We start from the raw sequence: 17848 nt of genomic DNA on the forward strand, positions 1-17848 counted from the left end.
CAGAATATAGGAACAAAAAGGGCATATCACTTTCACATTTGATGCTGAAAAGACATTTGGAAAAACCCAATAATATACCCTTTCTTGATTAAAAACTCTCAGAAGGAAGGAATAGAAGGGGACTTCTCAGCATGATAAAAAGTATGTATGGAAAACCCACAGTTAACATCATACTCAATGGTGAAAGACTGAAAGCTTTCCTACCTAAGATCAAGAACATGTAAAGGATGCCCACTTTCATTCAGCATTATGAAAGTTCTTATGGGAGCAATTAGTCAAGAAGAAGAAATAAAAGATTTTCAAATAAGAAAGGACAGAATATTCTTTATTCACACATGACACAGTTATGTATAGAAAATCTTAATCTGCATAAAATTAGAGCTAATGAATTAAGCAAAGTTGTAGGCTACAGAATCATTGTCATTCATGTTATTAGTAATTTGAATCTTTTTTTCTTAGTCTTTGTAGGTTTTCATCTCTTCAAATAACCAACTTTTGGTTTTCTTGACGTTCTCTTGTTATTCTGTCTCTATTTCATTTATCTCCACTTTAATCTTTCTTATTTCCTTTATTCTTCTGGCTTTTGATTTAGTTTGTTCTTATTTTTCTAGTTCCTATAATGTTTGATGTTAGTTATAGATTTGAGCCATTTTTTTTAAGGGTAGGCATTTGTAGCTATTCATTTTGCTCTGAGTCCTGCTTTTGCAGCATCCCAAAGTTTTGGTATGTTGTCTCCTTGTTTTCGTGTCTCAAAGTATTTTCTCAGTCTTCTGTTGTTTATTCTTTGACCCATTGATTAAGAATATGTTTTTAATTGCCATGTATTTTTCTTTTTTTATTAATAAAGTATAGTTGATTTACAATGTTTTATCAAGTTCTGCTGTACAAGAAAGTAACCTAATCACACACATTTCTGTGTTGCACAGTAGGGTTCCATTGCCCATCCATTACAAATATAACAGTTTGCATCCAAAAAACCCCCCAAATGCCCATCTATCTCACTACCTCCCCTTTCCCCATGGGAACTCCAAGACTGTTCTTGGCCATGATCTGTTTCTTTCTTTCTTTCTTTTTTTTTTTTTCCAGATAGGATCATCTGTTCCATGTTTTAGGTAACACAAATAAGTGATATCATATGGTATTTGTCTTTTTCTTTCTGGCTTCCTTCATTTAGTATGAGAGTCTCTAGATCCATCCATGTTGCTGAAAGTGGCATTAGTTTGTCTTTTTATGGCTAATATTCCATTGTGTTTGTGTGTGTGTGTATGTGTGTGTATATATGTGTGTGTATGTGTGTGTGTGTGTATGTATGTATACCACATCGTCTTATTCCATTCATGTGTCGATGGACGTTTAGGTTGTATGTCTTGGTTATTGTGAATAGTGCTGCTATGAATATAGGGGTTCATGTATCTTTTTCAATGAAAGTTTTCTCTGTATGTATGCCCAGCAGTGGAATTGCTGAATCATATGGTATCTCTGTATTTAGTTTTCTGAGGTACCTCCATAATGGAAAGATTTACCATGCTCTTTGATTAGAAGAATCAATTGTGAAAGTGACTGTACTACCCAAGGCAATCTACAGATTCAGTGCAATCCCTATCAAATTACCAAAGACATTCTTCACAGAACTGGAACTGAATATTTTCGAATGTGTATGGAAACACAAGAGACCCTGAATAGCCAAAGCAATTTTGAAAAAGAAAAACGAAAATGGAGCAATCAAGCTTTCTGACTTTAGACAGTACTACAAAGTCATCAAAACAATATGGTATTGGCACAAAAACAGAAATATAGACCAATGGAAGAGGATAGAAAGCCCAGATTAAAACCCAAGTACCTATGGTCAAGTAATCTGTGACAAAGGAGGACAGAACATACACTGGAAGAAAGATAGTGCTGGGAAAACTGGAAAGCTATATGTAAAAGAATGAAATTAGAACACTGTCTAACACCATATACAAAAATAAACTCAAAATGGATTAAAGACCTAAATATCAGGCCAGATAATATAAAACTCCTAGAGGAGAACATAGGAAGAAATGCTCTTTGACATAAATCACAGCAACATCTTGTTTGATCCACCTCCTAGAATAATGACAGTAAAGACACAAATAAACTAATGGGACCTAATTAAACTCATAAGCTTTTGCACAGCAAAGGAAACCTTTAAAAAAACGAGAAGACAACCCACAGAATTGGAGAAAATCTTTGCCAGCAATGCAACAGACAAGGGCCTAATCTCTAAAATACACAAACAACTCATGTAACTCAACAACAAAAAAACCAACAATCTAATTGAAAAATGGGCAGAAGGCCTAAATAGTTATTTCTCCAAAGAAGACATATGGATGACCAACAGGCACATGAAAGAATGCTCAACATCGTATATTAGAGAATTGCAAATCAAAACTACAGTGAGGTACCACCTCACACCAGTTAGAATGGCCATCATTAACAAGTCAACAAATAGCAAATGCTGGAGAGGGTATGGAGGAAAAGTTACCCTCTTCCATTGGTGGTGGGAATGTAAATTGGTACAACCACTATGGAAATTTCCACATATTTTTAATTTTTATTTATTTATTTTTTATTGTAAGAATATTTTACCTTGGTGTCTAGTTTTCCATTAAAGGTTACACATAAGCTTTGATTCATATTAAATTTCCTATTAAAGCAGTCTTAAATTCCATTAAACACAAATCTGTTTCCATTTTAATTCACACACAAGTGCTGTATGATCAGAAGGATGGGAAACACTAGGTAAGGCCTGGTGGGTGGTGATTTCTTCATGACTTGGTAATGGAATCACCTGTTCAACCTCTAAAGCTTTTAAGTCAATGAAAATGTAATCCAGATATCCGTGAAAACCACCAACATAATTTATGTAAGCAGGTTCACTACAAGCACTTTTCATTTTGAAGAAATGGGTAAGAAACATGTTGCTTGGTTCTTCTTCCCCATTGGAAGCCCAGGCTTCATGATCCTCTGGAATGTTGCCATTGATGACAAAGTGATACATTTCTGTTAATGGGGTACTATTAAAGCCCCCACAAAATATAACTGATATGCCAGGATACAAAATACAAGAGACATGTCTAACATGAGCCAAGGCTACTGCCATTTGAATGAGATGAATGTACCCACCTTTGGGCTGCCAGTAGAGATGGGTATTAGCAACACATATGTTTTTAGAGGAGTCCTTTGTAGACTGAAGAACAGAAACCTGAAGGACAGAAGATCTCTGAAACACCTTCTTCTGTGCTGATGGGTACAAAACCAGTTTCTCTAGCAGTTCTTTGTGAAGTGGGTCAGACTGCAGGGCCTCATGGAAAGCAATGTCATGCTGGCTAAGGAGGTTGAACTTGGACTTTTGGTAAAAAGTAGCGAGGCCTTCGTGCTGCTTGATTCGAAACACCCCCTCCAGCCCAAAGGCCTTGAAGGCCCGCACCAAGCTGTCTGTAAACACATTGCGGTCAACTTCCTGCAAACAGACGAGGTCAGCGTTGTAGCCCGTGAGTTCCTTTTGGATAAGCTTCTGGCAGTAGTTGAGTTCCAGGGTGTAAGGGGCACAGTACAGGTACAGGACCATCTGTGAGAACTCAGTCTAGACATATGTGTCAGCCAGAAGGTTATAGGAGACAGTGCAGATGAGGGTCCACACATTTTTAAAATTTTCCAATTTTACTTCTTTTATTGGTTTCTAGTTTCAGTCCATTGTGGTCAGAGAAGATACTTTGTATGATGCCAGTGTTTTAAAATTTACTGAGATTTCTTTTCTTTTGTGGTCTAACAAATGGTTTGTCCTGTAGAATGTTTCATGTGTACTGCAGAAGAATGCATATCCCGCTGTTATTGAGTGAAGTGTTCTATTTCTGCTAGGTCTATTTGGCTTATAGTGTTCTTGTCCTCTCTTTCCTTGTTGATATTCTGTCTAGTTTATCATTCATTATGGGCTTCGAAGTCTCCAGTTGTTACTGTTAAAATGCCTATTTGATCCTTCGATTCTGTCAGTTTTCCCTGCTTTTGTTAGGTACATATATGTTTATAATTGTTATCTTCTTAATGAACTTACCCCTGTAAAAATTGTTAATGTTTGTTTTTTATTGTTTAAAGTTTTTTTTTTTTAATCTAAGTTAGTATACCCACTCTTGGTTGCTGTATGCCTCAAATATCTTTTTCATTCTTTCACTTTTCAACTTATTTTGTGATTGGCTCTAAGGGAGTATCTTTAGACAACATACAATTGAATCATATTTTAATCCATTCTGACAATCTGCTTTTTAATTAGAGGGTTTGAGACATTTAATGTAATAACAGATAAGGAAGGGTTAACTCTACCCATTATGTTATTTGTCTTCAAGTATTTTATCTTTTTTGGTCTTCAGTTCTTTCATTAATGCCTCCTTTTGTGTTTAATAGATTCTTCTTAGTGTATCATTTTTATTTCCCTTGTCCTTAATTTTTTAGTTATTTTCCTAATGGTTGCACTTAATTTATAACAATCCTGTTTGAATTAATATTGGTTTATTTTCAGTATTATATAGAATTTTACTCCTAGTAGCTACATCACACCTATATGTTTTATTGTCTTTATTCATATTTATACATACTTGTACATGTCTTTATACATTGTATAATCTATCAGCCTAGATTTATAATTATGCCTTTTTATACATAAAACAACAGTTCTTGGTTGACAGATTTTTTGCTTTTTCAGTAACTTTGTCATCCCAATGCCTTCTAGCTTCCATGGTTTCAGATGAGAAATCAGCTTTTTATCCAATATTGAGAATTGCTTTTAAGTGGTAAATTACTGCTGTCTCTAACTTCAGGAATTTCTTTTAGGCTTTTAACAATTTGCTTATAATGCATCTCAGTGTGAATCTCTTCGAGTGTATTCTATTCGTAGTTCATTGAGCTTCTTGAATGTGTCAGTGTATTTCATTAAATTTGGGAAGTTTTCTGCTGTTATTTCTTGAAATATTTTTCATGCTTTTTCTGTTTCCCCTCTCCTCTTGGGTCTTCCATTATGCATTATTTATTTATTTATTTTGGTATTCTTGATATGCTCCTATAGGTAACTTAGGCTCTGTTCCTTTTTTTTTTTTTTCATTCTATATGTTTCCACTCATCAGACTGGATAATGTCATTGACTTATATTTCTTTTTTCTTTTTAAGGCTGAACTTGTGACATATGAAAGTTCCCAGGCTACAGGCCAAATCAGAGCTGCAGCTGCCAGCCTAAGCCACAGCCACGGCAGTGCCAGAGCTGAGCCATATCTGTGACCTATCTCACAGCTTACAGCAATGCTGGATCCTTAACCCACTGAGTGAGGCCAGGGATCAAACCTGAATCCTCATGAATACTAATCAGGTTCTTGACCTGCTGAGCCACAATAGAAACTCTTGTAATTTTTAAATTTGCTGATTCTTTTGCCTCCTCATACCTGGTATTAAACTTTTCTAGTGAATTATTTGCTTCAGTATTGTACTTCAATTAATATGCTAACTGTGGAGATCCAATTTTTCACTCTTCCCAGGGTCTGTTGTTGCTGCTTATTGTAATTGTCATTTCTTTAGTGACTTTTATAAACTAATATTATGAAGTCTGTATGTGTCATGTGTGGATGCTCTAGTCTCTTGTGATATCTTCATGGTCAGCTAATGATTCAGCAAAGATTTCCTTCCATGCCTAGATCCAAAAAACAAAACAAAAAATTCTCTCTCAGTATTTGTGTATGACCTCTGTGCGTGTGTATTGGGGTGTGCCTTCAGTACTCAAGTCAGGCAGTTTACAACTCTGCCTTTGCCTTTACTTTTTGCTTGTGAGGGACCTGAAGGTAAGCCAGGGATAAGAGCTTGGGCATACTCAAGCCTTTCTCTGAGTAGGAGTCTATCTAACTTCCTCCAAACATCTGAGATTCTTTCAGTGCCCTTATTCCCAAACAGATCTCTTTTCCTAGCCTTTCTTCCCAAGCTTTTCGTTTTGCCTTTTGTTTGTTCCAGTTGTTACCCTTTGTCCTAGGTGGAAGTGGCTAATACATTTCCCTATAAATGTGTTGACAAATGGATTCATTAAGTAGCCTCAGACTTTGGAGAGTTCTTAGGTGAAATATAAGCAAGTCCTTTGAGATGATTCCTGAAGGAGCTACCAGACAGGTCAAAAAACAAAAACAAAAACAAAAAACACCCACTACAATTATTTGAGACTAGTCTCTACTGCTCTCTCTGGGACTGTGAACCTGTACCAAGAATGAGGCCTATTTTCAAAACCATAGGCAAGCTGGACTGGGGTTGATGTTCCTAGGCAAGTTAAAATGGCACAAAATTCTTCAGCAAATTTAGCTATCATTTCTTCATTAAGCATTCCCCTAGCAGTCTGTATTAAATGGCTCTTAATTCTATCAACTCCAGTGCCATTTTGATTCCCAATCCCCCAAGGCCCTTTATAAAGGTCTTTTTTTTTTTTTCCCTTTTTAGGGTTGCACCTATGGTATATGGAGGTTCCCAGGCCAGGGGTCTAGTTGGAGCTGTAGCTTCCGGCCTATGCCAGAGCCACAGCAATGCAGGATCTGAGCCATTTCTATGACCTACACCACAGCTCACGGCAACGCTGGATCCTTAACCCACTGAGCAGGGCCAGGGATTGAACCTGCAACCTCATGTTTCCTAGTTGGGTTCGTTAACCACTGAGCCATGACAGGAACTCCTGAAGGTCTTTGTTTAATATTTGCATTTTGTTTTGTTTTGCTATTGTTGCTCTGGATATATTTTAGATTGTGTATTTTTCTTTTCTGAAATTTCCAAATGTTGTACCTTTGTGTAGTCTTTTTTTTTGTTTTTTTCCTCAGTTTTTTACCCTGAGCAATTAGTGAATTTCTTCAGTCTCAAGACTTAGGTTCTTCTAATGTGGAAATTTGTGGCTGTTTCTTAGATGATGTTTCTCATCTCCATTTTCTTCTCTGTTTTCTTCCTGAAACTATTAGTAATATATTAGTAATATTAGCCTACTTACCTGTCTGATTGATACTCTTAATTTTCTTATATTTTATTTCTTATTTTCCATCTTATTATTCTTTGGGTTTACCTTCTAATAGCCTTCCTCAATTTCTTTTTCTGGCAGCACAGTCTAGAGAACAACTTAGAACTGAGTACTAGCCATTTGTTCTTTTAAAAGGCACCAATCACTTCCATCACTGGAAAATTCTCATTCACTTCTAACACGTTGTGTTCCTCCCTACTGTTGTTTTTCATTCTCTAAAATCAAGACTCCTTACCCCTCAATTCCCATTCATTTTTAAAAGATCTTCATTAAGGTATAATTTATATTTAATAAAATTCACCATTTTAAGTATGTATTTTGTCTTTTTAGTAAACTTGCAGTTGTGTAACCATCAGCACAACTTAGTTTTAGAACATTTTCATCATCACAAAAAGAACCCTGTACATATTTTCAGTCAATTCCCAGCTCTAGCCCTAGCCCCAGGCAGCTGATACTAAGCTCTGTTTATGTCTGTTGATTTGCCTTTTCTGGACATTTCATTTAATTGTAATCATACTATATGCAATCTTTTGCTTATAGCTTCTTTTACTTAACATCAATATTTCATTCCTTTTAATTGTTGAATAAATATTACATTTTATGGCTAAATTTTTAAATTTTAAACCAAATTTTAAACCAAATTTTAAATTTTAAACCAAATTTTGTTTATCTATTTACCAGTTGATGAAAATTTTTATTTAAAGCCTTCAGTTTTGACTGACATTTCATAATGTTCTTTGAACATTCCTGTAAAAATTTTTGTGTGGATATATATTTTCATTTCTCTTGGATAAAAGTGGAAATACTTGATCATATGGTAAGTGTTTGTGAAACTTCAAGACAAATTCTTTTCAAAGTGACTGTGTCACTGGCAGTATCTACAAATTCCAGTTGCTCAGAGTCCTTGACAGCACTTAGGATTGATAGTTCATTATGACTTTTTAGTTGTAGAAATTTTAGTAGGGCCTGATTTCCAAATTGCCACATAAACTCAGCAGTTTATACCAAAGGGAAATGAAAAAAGTAGGTGTACACAAGAACTTGTAATATATCCATTTCATCCAGGTTGTCAAATGTCACCTTGAAGTTGTTCATAGCCTAAGTAGACATTTCGCCACAGAAGACATAGAGATGGCCAATAGGCACATGAAAAAATGCTCAACATCACTAAATATTAGAGAAAATCAAAACCACAGTGAGGTACCACCCCATACTGGTCCAAATGGCCATCATCAAAAAGTCTACAAATAATAAATGCTAGAAAGGGTGTGGAGAAAAGGGAACCCTCCAACTCTGTGATTGGGAATGTAAATTGGTGCAGCCATTACGGAAAATAGTATGAAGTTTCCTTAAAAAAACTGAAAATAGAGTTACCATATGATCCAGTGGTTCCACTCCTAGGTACATATGCAGAAAAGATGAAAACAACTTGAAAAGATACATGTACCCCAATGTTCATAGCAGCACTGCAATAGCCAAGGCATAGAATCAACCCAAGTGCCCATCAACAGACAATTGGCTTAAAAAGATGTTGATATTTGTATATAATGGAATATTACTCAGCTGTAAAAAAAGCATGAAATACTACCATTTGCATCAACTACCAACATGGATGGACCTAGAGAATATCATACTAAAGTGAAGTCAGAATAACACAAATATTATATGATATCACTTATATACAGAGTCTAAAAATAATGCAAATTAATCTATGTACAAAACAGAAACAGACTCATAGACATAGAAAACAAACTTATGGTTACCAAAGGAGAAAAGGAAGGAAGGAGGGATAAATTAGGAGTATGGCATTAATAGATACAAACCACTATTTATAAAATAGATAAGCAGCAAAGATTTACCATATAGCACATGGAACTATATTCAATATCTTATAATAACCTCTAATGGAAAATAACCTGAAAAAATATGACTGAATCACTTTGCTCTACCTCTGAAACTAACACAATATTGTAAATAAACTGCACTTCAGTAAAAAAGAGAATTTGTAAGTTTCTCTTGGAGCACTACTTCAGCTGCACTCTACCAATTTTGAATGTTATATTTTAATTAACATTAAGTTTAAATATTTTAAAAATTTCATTATTATTTTATACTTTTGAATTATTAAGAACTATTAATTTCCAAATTATTTAAGGTTTTCCTAAATACCTTAAATAGATTTCTTTTTCCTTTTTCTTTTCTTTTTTTTTTTTTTTTTTGGCTTTTTGCCATTTCTAGGGCTGCTTCTGCAGCATATGGAGGTTCCCAGCCTAGGGTCTCATCAGAGCTGTAACCGCCAGCCTACACCAGAACCACAGCAACGCAGGATCCAAGCTACGTCGCAACCTACACTACAGCTCATGGCAACACTGGATCCTTAACCTACTGAGTAAGGCCAGAGATCAAACCTGAAACCTCATAGTTCCTAGTCGGATTCACTAACCATTGAGCCATGACGGGAACTCCTAAATAGATTTCTTAATTTACTTTGTTGTCAAAATTTTATAGTCTATATGATTTAAAGCTTAAATTTTTTATTTTTATTTTTTAGCATTTTTTATTGAGGTAAAGTTGACATAATACATTATATTAGTTACAGGAGTACAACATGATTTGGTATTTGTATAAATTGGGAAACAATCACTGATTAAAACATCTGTCACCGTGCATAGTTAGAAAATTTTTTTCTGTGAAGATAACTTTGAAGATTTATTGTCAGCAGCTTCCAAATAGGCAATATGGTAGTATAAACTATAATCACAATATTATACATTATATCCCTAGGACTTATTTTATTTTTATTTATTTATTTATTTATTTTTTTGTCTTTCTGCTATTTCTTTGGGCCGCTCCTGCGGCATATGGAGGTTCCCAGGCTAGAGGTCAAATCAGAGCTGTAGCCATCAGCCTATGCCAGAGCCACAGCAATGCGAGATCTGAGCCACGTCTGCAACCTCCACCACAGCTCACAGCAATGCCGGATCCTTAACCCACTGAGCAAGGGCAGCGACCAAACCCGCAACATCATGGTTCCTAGTCGGATTCGTTAACCACTGCGCCACGACGGGAACTCCAGGACTTATTTTATACCTTGAAATATATACCTTTTGACCCCTTTCACCCTCTTCACTCACCCCCAACCCCCTCCTCTCACTATCATGAATCTGTTCTCTGTATGTCTAAGTCCATGGGTGTTGTTTTGTTTTAAGATTCCATATATAAGTGAGGTCATAACAGTATTTGACTTTGTCTGTCTGACTTAGCATTATGCCCTCAGAGTCCATCTGTGAGCTGCAAATGGCAAAAATCCGTTTATTTATGGCTGAAAAACATGCCATAATGTGTGTATATGTATTCGCTTTACCCATTCATCCATCAGTGGACACTAAGGCTGTTTCCTTGTCTTGCCCATTGTAAATATACTGCAGTCAACATGGGAGTGCAATTATGTTTTCAAATTAGTGTTTTTGTTTTCTTTAGAAATATCCATAAGGGGAATTGTTGGATCATATGGTAGTTCTTTTATTGACTTTGAAGAACTTTCATATTGTTTTCTGTACTAGTTGCACAAATTTTACCTTTCCATAAGCAGTTGACAAGTGTTCCCCTTTTCTCCACATCCTTTGAGATACTTGTTGTTTTTTGTCTTTCTGATAATTGCCTTCCTAACAGGTGGTATCTCATTGTGGTTTTGATGTGCATTTCCCTGATGATTAGTAATGTTGAGCATCTTTTCTTGTTTATGTTGGCCATCTGTATGTCTTTGGAAAAATATCTATGTAAATTCTCTACCTATTTTTTAATTAATTTTTTTTGCTATTCAATGGTCTGAGCCCTTTATCAGAAACATTATTTGTAAATATTTTCTCCTATTGAGTAGGCCACCTTTTCATTTTGTTGTTGTTTTCCTTTGCTGTGCAGAAAATTTTTAGTTTGATACAGTCCCACTCATTTATTTTTAACTTTTGGTTCCCTTTTCTTTTAAAAATAATTGCCAAGACCAATGTAATGAAAATTACTGTCTATGTTTTTTTCAATGAATGTTATGGTTTCAGGTCTTAAATTCAGGTCTTTAATCCATTTTGAGTTAATTTTTGTGTATAGTGTAAAATAAGGGGCAAGTTTCATTCTTTTTGCAGGTGGATGTTCAGTTTTCCAAGTATCCTTTATTGAAAAGACTTTTTCTCATTGTGTAGTTCTGGCCCCTTACATCCGTTGACCATGTATTCATGTGTTTATTTCTGGGCTCCCTATTCTGTTCCATATATATATAAAATCTGTTTCAGGCCAATAACACACTGTTTTTATTACTATAACTTTGTAATATAGTTTAAAATCAGAGATGTGTTGTCTCCAGCTTTGTTGTCCTTTCTCAAGATTTCTTTGGCTATTTTGGGGTCTTTAGTGATTCCATACAAAGTTTAAGATTTGTTTATTCTATTTCCATGAAAATGCTATTGAAATTTTGATAGGTATTGCATTGAATTAGATTGGTTTGAGTAATGTGTACATTTTAATGATATTATTTCTTCTGTCCATGAGCAAAGACTATCTTTCCATTTATTTGTGTCATCTTCATTTTTTGAATTCATGTCTTAGAGCATACAGGTCTTTCCCTCCTTGATTAAATTGATTACTGGGTTTTTTATTCTTTGATATGGTTGTAATTTGGATTGTTTTCTTAGTTTCTCTTTCTATAGTTTATTAGTATGTAGAAGCACAACAAATTTTTGTATATTGATTTTGTATCCTGCAACTTCACTGAATTCACTGACTAGTTCTAATAGCTTTTGGTAGACTCTTTAGCATTTTCTGTATGTCACCTGCAGACAGTGACATATAGAAATGTCTTTTCCAATTTGGATACCTTTTTCTTTTTCTTGCCAATCTACTCTGGCTGGGACTTCTAATATTATATTGAACAAAAGAGCTAAGAGTGGTCATCCTTATTTTGTTCCTATTCTTAGAAGTAAAGCTTTCAGCTTTTTACCATTCAGTATGATGCTAGCTGTGGGCTTGTTATATGTGTCTTTTATTATGTTGAGGTATATTCCATTTACACCCACTTTGTTGAGAATTTTTATCATAAACAGATGTTGAATTTTAGCAATTTCTTTTTTGTATCAAGATATCATGAGATTTTTATCATTTTGTGATGTGGTATATAACATGATTGATTTATGGATATTGAATCATCATTGCATCTCTGAAATAAATCCCACTTGATCATACTGTTTGATCCTTTTAATGAACTGTTGAATTTCGTTTCAAAAAAAAACCGTATTAAACTATTAAGTTTGTTGAGGAATTTTACACCTAAGTTTATCGAGGATATTGGCCTATAATTTTCTTTTCCTGTGGCTTCCTTTTCTGATTTTGGTATCAGGGTGATGCTGGCCTCTTAATATGAACTTGAGAATGCCCCCTCCTCTTCTGTTTTTTGGAAGAGTTTGAGGATTGGTATTAATTTTTTCTTTGAATATGTGGTAGAATTCACCAGTGAAGCCATCTAGCCCTGGACTTTTGTTTATTGTGAGGTTTCTGATTAGCGATTCAATTCCTTTAATAGTAATCAGTCTGTTCACATTTCTATTTCATGATTCAACCTTGGCAGATTATGTTTCCAAGAATTTATGTTTCTTATGGGTTGTCACATTTGTTGCCTGTAACTGTTCAGAGTATTCTCTTTTTTTTTTTAATTACTCCAATGAATTTCTCACATCTGCAGTTGTATAATGATCATAACAGTCCAATTTCACAGGATTTCCATCCCACAGCCCAAGCACATCCCCCCGCCCCAAACTGTCTTCTCCGGAGACCATAAGTTTTTCAATGTCTGTGAGTCAGCATCTGTTCTGCAAAGAAGTTCAGTCTGTCCTTTTTCAGACTCCACATGTCAGTGAAAGCATTTGATGTTGGTGTCTCATTGTATGGCTGACTTCACTTAGCATGATAATTTCTAGGTCCATCCATGTTGTTAAAAATGCCAGTATTTCGTTCCTTTTAATGGCTGAGTAATATTCCATTGTGTATATGTACCACATCTTCTTGATCCACTCCTCTGTCGATGGACATTTAGGTTGTTTCCATGTCTTGGCTATTGAAAACAGTGCTGCAATGAACACTGGAGTACATGTGTCTTTGTGAGTTGTGGTTTTCTCTGGATAGATGCCCAGGAGTGGGATTGCTGGGTCAAATGGTAGTTCTATTTTTAGTTTTCTGAGGAATCTCCCTCTGTTTTCCACAGTGGTTGCACCAATTTACAATCCCATCAACATAGTATTCTCTTATCCTTTGTATCTCTGTAATATCAGTTGTAATGTCTCCCCTTTCATTTCTGATTTTATTTATTTGAGCCTCTTATATTTATTGAGACTTGTTTTATGGTGAGCATATATGATCTATCTTGGTTACCTACTTGAATATATTTTGTATTTTGTAGTTGTTGGTGTAGTTTTTATAATGGACAGTTAAATCAAGGTGGTTGATAGTATTTTTTTTTTTTTTTTAGGGCCACACCCACCGCACATGGAGGTTCCCAGGCTAGGGGTAGAATCAGAGCTGTAGCCACTGGCCTATGCCACAGCCACAGCAATGCCAGATCTGAGCTGCGTCTGTGCCCTTCAATGCAGTTCATGGCAATGCTGGACCCTTAACCCACTGAGCAAGGCCAGGGATCAAACCTGGCATTGTCATCATGGTTATTAGTCAAATTTGTTCCCTCCAAGCCATAACAGGAACTCCTAGTTCATAGTGTTTTTAAGATCTTTGTCTTTTCTGATTTTTTTTTTTGTCTAGTTATATCAATTTCTGAGGGAGTGGTTTTTACATTGCATGGTATTTTTATGGAATTATGTGTTTCCCTCTTTACTTCTATTAATTTTTCCTTCATACATTTGGAAACTCTCTTTGAGCACAACACATGATGATTGTTTTCTCGTTATCTAATTTTTTTTTTGGCTTTTTGTTTTTTTAGGGCTGCACCCACAGCATGTAGAGGTTCCCAGGCTAGGGGTCTAATGGGAGCTATAGCCACTGAGCTACACCAGAGCCACAGCAACGTGGGATCCAAGCTGCATCTGCGACCTACACCACAGCTCATGGCAATGCCGGATCCTCAACCCACTGAGCAAGGCCATGGATCGAACCCCCATCCTCATGGATGGTAGTTGGGGTTGTTAACCACTGAGCCATGACAGGAACTCTTCATTATCTAATTTTAAGATAGCTACTCCAGCCTTCTTATTCTTAGTCTTTGTGTGGTATATCTTTTTAAATCCATTTACTTTCAGCCTTTCTGTGTCTTTATATTTATATTAAATATATTATATTTGTATCTCTTGCTGGCAGCATATAACAGAGTCTTCTTTATTATTTGTTGTGTCAGTTCATGGCCTTTAATTGAAGTGTTAAACTTAGGAGTAAACCATGGCCCTCAGGCCAAATGCCTGTTTTGAAAATTATATTTTATTGGAATGTCACATGCTTATTTAGTTATTATCTGTGCTTGCTTTTCCACTATGAGACATAGTTGAGTAGTTTGACTCTATGTCCCCAAACTCCTTGAATATTTTACGCTGTGGCCCTTTACAGAAAAATTTTGCTGACTCTGGTTTAAACCATTAAGATTTAATGTGATACAGATGAATTTATGTATATCATTTTTTTTCTGTTTGTCTTGGTTTTTGTTTATTTTTGTTTTTCCCCTTCACTGTTACAAATTCTTTTAGTTTGCTTTCATCTGATTTTTTTTTTTTTTAACTTCATCTGAATTCCTATAGGATTTTTTCACTGGCAACGTGTAAGGGAGAAAAAGCCACTCCTCCTGTGTTTTTCCTTTTGTTTTTGGATATTTTTGAAGTTATATTTTGGTATTCCGTTATATATATTGTATTTTTAACTTTTTTGTACTTTTATAAGTGATTGGTATAGAGATTGTAATATCTGACTTTCTCAGTGTACTTGCTACTTCATGCAAAATGATAATAGTAAAACTTTGCAACCATATGTAGATTCCTTTACCTTATACCCCACTGTATTGACCTTTTTGCTATAGCTATATGCATTATATCTCCATACCTTGAAAATCCCACCAGTATTATCAGAAATCTTGCTTTCAACAGTTTTGCATGCTGTCAGAAACTTAAGAGAGGAAAAAGGGAGTCTTATGTTTATCTGGATCTTTACCATTTCTCTTTTATTCTCCCTTTAAGCTGAAGCTTAAAATGTTCATCTGGTATCATTTCCCTTCAACCTGAAGAATTTCCTTTAGTGTTAATTCTAGATCAGTTTAGCTGGTTACAAATTCTTTTAGTTTGCTTTCATCTGAATTTTTTTTTTTTTTTTTTTTTTTTTTACTTCATATGAATTCCTATAGGATTTTTTCACTGGCAATGTGTAAGGGAGAAAACGCCACTCCTCCTGTGTTTTTCCTCTACCTTCAATACTCTATTGTACTCATAACACTTCTGACACTAGGTGTGTGGTATTTTTTTTTCCACATATCAATCAATTCTTTGCAAAACCAACTTGTGTCCTATAAATCAACTCAATTCTAACATTATCTGGAATTAACATAGACCCCATAGATTAAGGGCCTAGCCCCATAAGAGTACCCTCACTTCAGATGACAGTCTCAAGAGAGATTCTCAAGACCCCCTCCTTTGACTCTGTCATTTCTTTGGATGGCTCACAAATCTTAGGGAAAAACTACCTACTTAATAGTATGGTAAAGAATACAGATGAACAGCCAAATGAAAAGATACATAGGGCAGGGTCTGGAAAGGTCAAGTGCAGGAGCTTCTCTCCCCATGGAGTTGCACCGCATTCCTAGCATGTGGATGTGTTCACCAACCCAGCAGCTCTCCAAATTCCTTACTTTGGGGAATTTTAAGGAGGCTTCATCATGTAGGGATAGTTGATCATTAACTCAATCTCCAGCATTTCTCCCTTTCCCAGAGGATGTAGGAGTGGGGCTGAAAGTTCCCAACTTCTAATCATGGCTTAGTCTTTCAGGTAACCAGTCCCCATCCAGAAGCTCACCAAGAATTACCTCATTAGAGCAAAAGACCAAATCCCCTAGGAAAGTTCAGCTCTTAAGCTGTGTCAGGAACTAGAGTCAAGGAAAAAATAGAACGAAAGATGCTCTCTGTGTTCTTATCACTTAGGAAATTACTAGGGAAAGGAGCTCTGAGCAAGGAACCAGGGACAGAGACCAATACATATATTTTTTCTATTATTTCACAATATGAAAATCAAGGTGGCCAGCCCTTTTCTGTTAGCATTTTAAAGCTTGTAGCTCCACTGTTTCTGGCCCAATAAATGGACTAGTATAGACCAATGTGGTGATAGTCTCTAATGAGAAATCTGCAGATATTTGAATCATTGCTCCCTTTGAAGATAGAGACTTTAACTTGCAGCTTTTTTGCTATTACCTTGCATAGGTGTACAATAAATGCTTCTTGAACTTATTTTGATTGCATTAATTTTTTTAGTAAGTTAATATAAAGATGAGATAGGCTTATTAGGGTTCCATTTTGGCAGGATCTGAATTGCCCAATAAGTATTACAAATGTTATACTTTATAATACAAGATTGTTCTACTAGATAGGATTAACTAAATAAAAGAAGCCATACACTACCATTTTTCTGAAAGGATTCTCTTTCAGTTTTCCTTGGATAGTCAACTTCATTTCCATGTAAAAGAATTGGAGGCAGTAGACATTTGTCATAACTTTTTCCCCCTTTCTCTTTTACATAGAAACTACTTACCATTTTATAAAGTAATGGACAGTTAAGGGACATCCAGAGAGAAATAAGCCAAAAAGTGTTTGGGAGAGTTCTGTGCTTTTGTAACATTACATTTGATGTTTAATATCTACAGAGAGAATCAAATACAGCAGAGATTTCCTATTGAAGCTCTCAAGTGTTTCTATCTGCAGAAAAAAACCAGACTTTCTACCTGATCATCCCATTGTACTTCAAAAACCAGTGAGTAGTTTTCTAATTTTGTATTTTTAAAATTCTAAATATTTATCTTTTAAAGATTTTTGTATGTTTAATTTCTATAATATTTTCCTTTAAAGATTTTTGATCTTTCTCATTATGCAGTATAATTCAGAAAAGTATATAAATTTAAATGTATGATATAACCACATAGTGTAAGTAACTACCACTCTGGTCAGTAAATAGAATGGAAGCATCATATTTTAGGAAATATTGTTCTACTGGGAGGTCATGGAAAGAGATCCCACATTATCTTCTAAAAGTTCCATTGTTTTAAGATTAAGTTTTATAATCCACTGGAATTGATTTTACTAAATCGTGTAAGTTTTATTTTTTTTTTCTGCGTGGATATCCTAGCTATACTAAGTGAAAGTATAGTCCTCTGTCACCTTTGTGGCAATATATCTATGCGTGGTCTGTTTTGGGGCTGTCTGTTCTGTCAAGTCTTTCTATACAACACTCACTACTCTTCAACAGGTCTTTGCTGTTTCTTAACCCTTTATATTTCTGTCACCTCATCAAATTCTATCAAAACAATACACAGTGAATACATATATGTATCTTTTAGGATATTTGATTGGAGAGGGCATGAGGTTTGGCATCAGGCTTGGGTTCAGGTTGTAGCCTCACCTTGTGCACTGATATACTGTTGAAACTTAGGCAAGTCACTTAACCTTCTTTGAGCCTCAGTTTTGCAATTGTAGATAAAGATGATGATCTCTAGTTATTAGGATTACAAGGGATTTATGAGAGTGCTTTTAGTATGGTACTCATCTCTCATTATGTACTCAGTAAATG

General features: G+C 35.3%; 1 protein-coding gene and 1 pseudogene across 3 annotated transcripts in view; one reads left to right on the forward strand and one right to left on the reverse strand.

Annotated features, from left to right (window-relative positions):
• The window catches only part of C4H8orf88 (chromosome 4 C8orf88 homolog), a 61137-nt gene that overhangs the window by 39822 nt on the left and 3467 nt on the right, over positions 1 to 17848 (forward strand). For both annotated transcript variants that reach the window (XR_014843011.1, XM_021089133.2), the window contains one exon: positions 16929 to 17035. Coding sequence is in view for 1 of the 2 variants with exons in the window: in XM_021089133.2 (XP_020944792.1) it covers positions 16929 to 17035 (107 nt within the window). In the remaining variant the exon portion in view is untranslated. The remainder of the gene's footprint in view (positions 1 to 16928; positions 17036 to 17848) is intronic.
• On the reverse strand, positions 115 to 6184 carry LOC146403798 (2',5'-phosphodiesterase 12 pseudogene; annotated as a pseudogene). The gene has a single exon (XR_014843010.1). The product of XR_014843010.1 is annotated as a 2',5'-phosphodiesterase 12 pseudogene (transcript).

The sequence above is a fragment of the Sus scrofa genome, chromosome 4, assembly GCF_054392235.1.
Source record: "Sus scrofa isolate SSC_HxYL_T2T_F1_AM1 chromosome 4, Sscrofa_HxYL_maternal_Yorkshire_Landrace_v2.0, whole genome shotgun sequence".
Lineage (NCBI taxonomy): Eukaryota > Metazoa > Chordata > Mammalia > Artiodactyla > Suidae > Sus > Sus scrofa.